Genomic DNA, 9,013 nt, shown 5'->3' on the forward strand with positions numbered 1-9,013 from the left:
CTTTATTCCTGTATTTCTGGAAGTGACTACGTTACCGAGTCCAAGCTCGCTCTGCTCGCCGCATGACAGACCAATGAATCAGAGACGAAGTGTTCTGGCAAGGAACATGAGTTTATTCAGAAAGCCTGCAGATCGAGAAGATGGCAGACTAGTGTCTCTGAAAAACCAACTTATTGGGGTTTGGATGCCAGTTTCTTTTAGAGGGGGAGGAGATGAGGAAGTTAAGTAAAAAGGCCATAAGTTTTGCAAATGTCCCCTGGAATGGCCAGCCTCGGGGAGGGGATGTGTTCATTTCCTCTTTCTTGCAGCCATCCGCAGGTGGACAGGGTCAGGATGTACAAAGGGACTTTGGTTTAACATTCAGGCAGAGGGGCAGGGTTCCCTGAGACAGGCCATTATGTATGATTATAATAACAAAAGCAACGAAGGTTAAAGTCAAAGAAACAGATCGATCGTGGAACCTGATTTAGCTCTTCCCTGTTGCAACTATATTTAGGAAAGAAGTTGTTTATAGATGTCAGCATTTGAGAGGCAGTTAAGGAGACCCAGAGTGCCTCTGAGTCATAATAAATTAGGCTTCTGTGACATCACTTCTTACGTAAAGAAGACTGAAGTCATTTGTTCCGGGAGCCCTTGGGGGGCATGTGGAGGTATTCCAGGAGGCTTGCTTCTCCCTCATCACATGAGCGAACACCAGCATCTGAACTCCCTCTGTCCAGTGCTGCTTTCTGCTCGGCATAATCATTGCAATCTTTTAAGTAAGGACACAAGTACACCCTATTTTCAGAACACTCGAAATAGCAAAATTCAAATACAAAGAATGGACAAATAAGGGACCAACTCATCCCCAAATAATTATTTGCTTTAAGTAAACATTCACTGCATGATTTCATTTGCAGGGCAGACCCCCCAAAGGCATTTAACTCGTAAGGTGATTAATATGAACTCTATTTATGCAAAAATCTAGTAGCATAGAATAGCTGGCATTTCTGTGGGGTTTCATAGACTTCAAAAGGATTTGACGTATGTTTTCATATTTTATTTTGTCCTCAGGACCGCTTTGCAAGATGGGGTGAGTATTGTCATTCCCGTGTTACAGATGAGAAAACTAAGGCAAAGAGAGCTAAGTCCTTGGCCAGAGGTCACATAGCTGGAAAGTATCTGAGCTGAGGCAAGATCCCAGCTCATGTGACTCTTTGTTAAAACACTCCCCTTTATAAGCATACTCCTTTTTAAGATTTATTTTTTCCTTTGAAGCAAGACTCAGATACTTAGGAGTTATTTTGGAGTATATTCAAATTTGAAATGGAGAACTGTTTGTAAAAAATGACTTTTCTTCCGAAGAGGGTAGCTGGATATCTGTATGATTCTGAAAAGAGGATCTAAAAATATACCTCATCAGGATCACCAGTGAAGCTTTAAAAATAACACAGATGATCACGCTGGACTACAAATATACTCAGTAAGACTTTCCAGGTGTGGGTTTATTTGTTTTTCTTTAAAGCTAAAGAGTCGACTCAGCCAAAACTAAAAAGCACAAGTTCAAATGTGGCCAGAGTGAGGCAATCTGAGGACTGCAAATGAGGATCATAGATTTTCAGAGTGAATGGCTCCTATGCGCAAAGATTTATCCCATTTCCTTGCAGGCAAACCTAATAAAATTAATTCGTACTTAACTCCTCTAGCAGAGAAGAGAGAATGAATCATTTGTAATTGAAGATAATCAAGAATAAGTTCTGCTTAGCTTTAGAACGTGTTTCTATATTTATGTTGAAGATCTAGCCTATAAGCTCTTTCTAGAGTAACGTTCTTCATACATGGATGATTCTAGTCATTATATTACTCCACTCAGAAGTCTTCCATGGTCTCCCACTGCCGCCCCCCTGAATACCTGTAAGTCCACCAGTCCACATTAGAGTGCTTACAATTTTCAAAAAGTACTAGATTTTGTTTGGGTCTTTATCCATGTCCCTCAACTTGAAATTCCCTTTACTTTTCTCTTCCACAATGTCTGCCTGCTAAATTCTGCCCATGGCTTGACTGGGTTCAGCTAGGAAGTTCTCACTTGGGGAGTTTCCTGGGGTGGGAGCTAGAGGGAAGCTGGGGCTGGAGTCATCTGAAACCCTAGCTGTCCACCCAGGAGGGCTCACTCACACGGCTGGCTGTTGATGCTGGCTGTCGGCTAGGAACTTGGCTGTTAACCAAAACATCTTCATGTTATCTCTCCAAGTAGCTTGGTTTTCTCATAGAACAGCAGTCACATTCTAAGAGGGAGCATCTCAAGAGCAAAGGTCCAAAACACTCAGGCAGAAGCCTCAAGGCCTGTTGTAACTGCAAGTCCCAGAATGTCCCTTCTGCTGTATCCTGTTGTCCAAACAGGTTATTAAGCCCAGCCCAGATTCAAGAGGAGGGGAATTACATTCTACTTTTTTTTTTTTTTTTTTTTTTTTTTTTGCGGTACGCAGGCCTCTCACTGTTGTGACCTCTCCCTCCCGTCGCGGAGCACAGGCTCCGGACGCGCAGACTCAGCAGCCATGGCTCACGGGCCCAGCCGCCCCACAGCATGTGGGATCCTCCCGGACTGGGGTACGAACCCGTGTCCCCTGCATTGGCAGGCGGACTCCCAACCACTGCGCCACCAGGGAAGCCCTGTTTTTCTTTTTGCTGTCCTGATTGGGTGATTTATATTATTCTGTCTTCCAGCTGACCTATACATTCCTTCTTCTGTATCACCTAGTCTGCTCTTAATTCCTTCTAGTGTGTTTTTCATTTCAATTATTGTATTCTTCAGTTCTGACTGGTTCTGTTTTATATTTCCTGTTTCCTTGTTAAAATTCTCACTGGTTTCATCTATTCTCTTCCCTAATTCAGTTAGCATTCTTATTACTAACGCTTTGAACTCTTTATCTGGTAAATTGTTTATTTCTGTTTCATTAGTTGTTTTCTTCAGGGGTTTTCACTTGCTCTTTCAATTGAAACAAATTCCTCTCTCTTTTCATTTTGCTTAACTTTCTCTGTCTCTATGAAATTAGATGAAACAGTTACCTATTGTGGTCTTAAGGGGGTGTCCTTGTGTTGGAGCATCCCTGTACATACTGCATGTACCAGTGGCTTTGGTGGGAGAGCTGGATCTGAACACAAGTCCCATCTTTCCTCAGGGTGTGCTGGCAGCTATCATCTTGGAAGGAGGTGGAGCTGGAGATAGAGGGGAGAGAGCCAGAGCCGGGTGTGAGCAGGGGCTTCTTCTCTGCTCAGTGGCTGTCACTGCCCTATTGGGAGTGGGGGTGGGTCCCAAGTTGCTGGAGCAGAAGACCTGAGGGTCGGATCCAAGCGGGCTCTCTTCTCTGTAAGGGTGTGCTCTCCCCCTTCCCAGCACCAGCACCCCACCCCAGCGGGAAGCAGTGCTGGAGCAAGAGGGGTGGTGTGAGCATTCAGAATGGCTTGCAGCGTGGGCTGTGGCATCTGGCTGGGGTCAGAGACCCAGATTGCTTCTGATGGGCTGTCTGTGTAAGCCCCAGTAGTAGCTGCCTCCCCACACTGCTCAGATACCGCTTGGAGTCTCAGCCTCCTTTGTCCCTCACAGCTGAGATCTCCCTTGGCCTTTGCCACCCTTACCCTGGTGTGGAGCTGTACTGCAGGTCAGGTGGGATCAGTGTGGGTGCTTTACATGGGTCAGGGCATGGACTGTGGAGGTCCGGACCCAGACAGAGATCAGGACTGCTTCTGACATGCTGCCTGTATATGCGCCAGTAATGATTGCCCCAGCGTTGCTCAGACGCCATTTTCAGTTTGAGCTCCTTTTGCGTCTCACAGCCGAGCTTTCTCCTTGGCCGCAGCAGCCCTTGCCCCAAAGTGGAGCTGCGTCTTGAAGCAAGAGGGACTGGAGCAGTTGCTTGGTTCAGGCTGGGACAGGTGGTGGGGCGGTCGCGGAAAACCGGCCACTCTCTCCACCTTGTTTTGGAAGTAAGTAACTGTGTCCATGCTCCCCACGAGTGGAGTCCGGCTTCCCATAGCCCTCCTTTTAGTCCCAATGGCCCTCCAACCAGCCAAGGGGACTCATCTTCCTGGTGTCAAACCCCAGGTAAGGGTGCCCCATGTGTGGCTTTAACTGCTCACTCCCCAGGGAGGGTCTCTACCTATGTAATCGCCCTTCTCTGCTGAGTCCCTTCCCAGGAGCACAGGTCCTGACCCAATAGCTTCTCTTCCCTTCCTACCTGATTCCATGTGGATCTTTCTTACAGCCTCGGTCGTGCAGGAGTCCTCCTGCCACTCCACTTTGTTTTCAACAAGAATTGTTCCACATGTAGACGTATTTCTGATGTGTTTGTGGGGGGAAGTGAGTTTTGCATCTTCCCACCCGCCATTTTGATCTTCTACCCACAGCTCCCGCTTTAGGTGTAGACTCTGACCGTCCTCATTCAGTCAGAGTAATCTCTTCTTCCTTGGTTCATTAGGAGCTGGTATGCAATCTGAGTAGGTCTGATCAAAAGGAACCCTGTGACTTTTGTTACACGACTTGGGCAGGAGATACCCTGTTTCTTCTGGATACAAGTAAGGAAACGTAGCCTCAGGCTGCTTGCAATCAGCTTGTTTCCATGAGGTGATTCAGCCATGGGACCAAGACAACACTTGGAGAGAAAGGCTTGCAGAAATCCTGGTTGAATAGGGCCTGAAGTCCAACTTCCCTTTGTATGGTTCAGTTATGCAGTGTAGTGGTTGTTTAAGCCCCTTGGAGTTGGGTATTCTGTTACTTACAGCTAAAAAATCCTGACATACCAAATCACCCCTCACCTCAGAAGGTGACTCCCCTCACCCCAGAAGGGAGCTCCCTTTCCATGGCAGGGCTGGGTGGGCTTCCCTCAGGGGCCCAAATCCAAATGTAGTCCTTTTCTGCTTTCCTTTCTTCTCTCAGTGCACAATTTCCATTTCTGGTCTCCTTTCTTTTCTTCCTCGTCTTTTTTTTTTTTTTTTAAGGCAGAATTAATTTGAATTTTAAAATTAATTTTCAACTTAATTTTTATTTTATTTCAGCAATACATATTCACAAGTTAGACAGTTAAATACTTATCAAGAGGAAAAAAGAAATCCCCACCTTATCCTCCCACACCCAACTTCTCTCCAAAGGCAATCCCTGTCAATGTTTTTCACTGTTTCTTCTGGGCTTTATTCTCTATTGTTAAATAACATTTTGATACAGATATCTGTCATTCTTTAGCTTTAGTTATTACAAATTTTCTGTGATAAAATATAGGAACATAGATTTATTATACCCCTCCCCCCTCATACACATCCTCTCCCCCTCATTTCCTGAAAAAAGTTTTATCACCGTATTTTGCTATTTACTCTATGTAAATATTGTTCACAGCTGAGCTATGTAGTGTACTATGGTTATATTTCCTTTCTTAAACAACAATTTCTTTTTCCTTAGCATTTAATAATTGCATTGTCTTCTCACTTGTTTATTTTCCTATGTATTTTTACTAGTTCATCCCACGCTATCCAAGAAAAATATAAATCCCTCCAACGTATGCAGATCAGTTAGTTTCTTGTTTTTCTGCTATGCACAAACATGCTGGGAGTTTTCTTCATCTTACTCCTTGTTTGCTAGATGTCAGGTTTTCCTTTATCCTGGTTAATCTCTTACTTTAGAGAAGCAAATTCTCCAGTAGGTTTCTAATAAAAAGTGTGAGGGTGATAAAAATGTTGAGACCTTTCGTGCTGAAAATGTCTCTATCTACCCTCTCATTTATTGTTGGTTTCTCATGTCAGGCCCTTTCCTCTGATGTGTGGTCGTCACTGACTGCTCATAATAAGAGTGAGGCTCTAACAGGTTGATTAGATGCTCTCTATGAGTAGAAGGGATTAGTTGCAGTGTGGGCTTCCTGTCGGGTAAGTAATAGGGCCGGCAGCAGCTTTTGTGTTGGGAGAATCCCCAAAAGTCTGTGTCTGTTGGTCTTTTTCCTTGAGTCAGGCAGTTTCCCCACAGGAGGAGCCTCCAGGCTTTTGTCTTGACAAGGTATGAGTCTGTCAGCATTCTTGCAGCTGAGTGAGGGAATGGCTCCGGGGCTCTTGTTCTCTATGAAGACTTTCCTTCAGTCCTTTGCTAGCTTCAGAACACCACCCTCCCACCCTCCACTCTATCTTGGGGTCAACAACTCCAAAGAGAAAACTTCAGCCTTCAGTCTTCTCAGGAGAGTGAGAAGCAGTAGGTACCTGAGGGGGGCGGAGAACTCTTACTCAGACTTTCAATTAATCCTTATGGAGGTTTGCAAGGGGAATGGGAGGGAAAGCACCCAGCCAACCTCTCTGCACAGAGGTTTTTAAAACTCTTACGAAGTTGTGTGAACCTGAACAAGTTCCTTGATTTCATCTGTAAAATGAAGATGAAGGGCTTTGGTGTGAGGGTTAAATGGAATTAACGGATGGGAAGTGCCTTGTGCAGTCTGCCCAGCACAGAGAGGGTACTCAATTGTTGGCAGTACAGTGGTCATGGTGGTAGCAGTAGGTAGTCTCCTTAGCCTTGTTTCACTGGACAGAAAGGACCTCCCTCCCACAATCCAGTGCTTTGCTACACTCTCTCAAAAGAAAGCCACCCTACTCATATTCTGCCAAAATGTTAATAGAATTTCAGGGGTACCACAATCTTTGCAACTTGCCTTCTACCCTCTCTCTGAGTGCCCAGCCAAACCCTTAGCACCACCTCCTCTGTTCTGGCTCCCATCCAAGTGGATTAACCTGCAGGATGGGAACTGCAGTGAACAGCCCGGGCCCAAATCTCAAGAGTAAAATGGATCCCCTTCTCTCCTATTCCACACATAATCCCTCCACCTGCTAGGGCAATGCCCCAGGTCTTCCTCCTACTCTTCCTGTTTTCCTCACCCCCTGACAAGAGACAGGCATGCCCTTTGCCTTCAGTGGGCTAGAGACCCTCTCCTAGTGCAAAATGAAATTCTTTTTTCCCCTTTCTCTCTTCTCCCTGTTTTTGTCCCTCTGTGCTTGCTGGGGACCTTGACTGCTTTGTTAGAGGACAGCCTTCCTCTTCACAGTCTAAGTCTTTCTCCTGAATTCTAAGGATGCTTTTCTTATCTGCTCTGGGGCCTCCAGTAGCTTTGTTAACTGGCTATGTCTCAGGGGATTGAAGAGGGAAGAGGAGAAGCTAGGAATGTTGCGGTGGCCTTAAAATTAAGAATTTAGAGTGCCTAGTGGGCCAGAGATCTGGTACTGGATCTGAGGAGAAGCAGCAGTCATGGCGCTCAGCACTTTTTCTGTCTGACATTTCAAGTTGCAAGACTCTAATCGGGATTCTTCCTGCTATACTCTCTATTTAGACTCAAACACTGAAGATACACTTAATGAAAATTTTGAAGTAGGTCTTATTAACAAAAGTCATGGTCAATTCAATCTTGGGAATCGACCTTTGTTGGAAATGGTATAAATACACAGTCATTTGGAGACTACGTGTGAATGAAGGTGGACACAAGGACATAGGAACAGCCTCACCTAATAACCCCTCACACTCTTGTTTCCTTTTTTACCACACACACACACACAGGAGAGCTGCACTTTGCTTGCTGTGAATGTTTCCTGAGTGTAGACTTCAGTCTGTCCTTAAAATTCTCGCCAGCAAAGTAATAGAGCAAAGGGTTGAAGCAGCTGTTGGCCGCTGCCAAAGCCAGTGTGGTGGCCACAGCTTTATGCAGACTCTCTTTGCATTTATCCACTTTCCACTCGACTAAGTGGAGGGTTCTCAGTATATGATAGGGCAGGAAGCACAGGAGGAAGATGATCAAGGCAATGATGATGGTGGTTAGCGCTTTCCTGTGAGAAAGGCGCAGCCCTGATTCTGGGACCTCCACCTTTAACAAAGCTCGAATGATCAGCAGGTAACAGACGCTGAGCGTGCAGAATGGCAGCAGAAAGCCCACCACCAAGGCAACGTGGTTCATGGTCTTCAGCTTACTGACTTTATTGGAATTCAGCTCCAAGCACAATGTGACATTGCCCTTCAGCTCAGAGCCATTTTTCAGAAGCGCTGTTGAGGAGGCCGTGATAAAGATCCATATGACCCCACATAAAATCCAGGCATTCCTGACGCTAGTGGCATGAAGGAGCCGCAGGGGGTGAACCGTTGCCAGGAAACGCACAACACTCAACACAGTCAGGAAATAAATGCTGCTGTACATGTTGACATACATAGAAAAAGACATAATTCTGCAGGTTAGGTCCCCGAATATCCAATTGGAGCCTCTGAGATAATAGTCAACCCTGAAGGGCAGTGTGGCTGTGAACAAGAGATCGGAAATGGCCAGATTTAGCATGAAAACGTTCACAGATGTGGACTTCTTATAAGATTGCAGGAAAACATATATGGAAAAGCCATTCCCCAAGGCTCCCCAGATAAATATGACCAGGTACACGATGGGGTAAAATTCTCTCTTGAAGGTTTCAATTGTACAGTTCCTATTGCTATTGTGATTGCTGAAGTTGCCGTTGGGTTCCATTTCTGATATGGAGATGGACGGAGGTAAGGACACAGGTTTTCTCTCCATGCTGAATTAAAAAGGAACAGATACAGAAAGTTACTTCCTGCTGACATTTTCCCAGGTTTTAATGAAACAGAGAGAAATACTAGCTTCTCTTTGAAACGTGAGTCAAAAAATATTGGCTATATTTTACTATATGCTTACACTTTTACTGTATGCTTATACTTTTACTATATGTCTTTATGCTTCATTACATTTCATGATAAATTTCTGGAATGCAGAATAAACATTAATTTATTTGGTTGAAGCTGAATCCTCAAACTGGGGGGACTTTTGCCCAGTGCCCAAATGAGAATCCTCCAAAGCTTGTCTCTGACCCTGGAGAAGGTCATCAATTACACAGCTTCTGCTCTGGAAGCTGACAAAGATTCTCTTCTTGATCAAACTCTAGCCAAGCTCTTCTGAGTCCTCTTCTCAACCAGGTGTCAACCTTGGCCTACAGAGACTTGAATAACAGCTAACATAAAAGT

The 9,013-nt window shown here is 45.0% G+C and overlaps 1 protein-coding gene across 1 annotated transcript; it reads right to left on the minus strand.

Annotated features, from left to right (window-relative positions):
* Nucleotides 1–7,511: 7,511 nt before the first annotated feature.
* Nucleotides 7,512–8,549, minus strand: CYSLTR2 (cysteinyl leukotriene receptor 2). Its single transcript, XM_065896272.1, has one exon. It carries the CDS (start codon nucleotides 8,547–8,549, stop codon nucleotides 7,512–7,514), a length of 1,038 nt encoding a protein of 345 aa, XP_065752344.1.
* Between the last annotated feature and the right edge of the window lie 464 nt (nucleotides 8,550–9,013).

The sequence above is a fragment of the Phocoena phocoena genome, chromosome 18 (genome assembly GCF_963924675.1).
Source record: "Phocoena phocoena chromosome 18, mPhoPho1.1, whole genome shotgun sequence".
Lineage (NCBI taxonomy): Eukaryota > Metazoa > Chordata > Mammalia > Artiodactyla > Phocoenidae > Phocoena > Phocoena phocoena.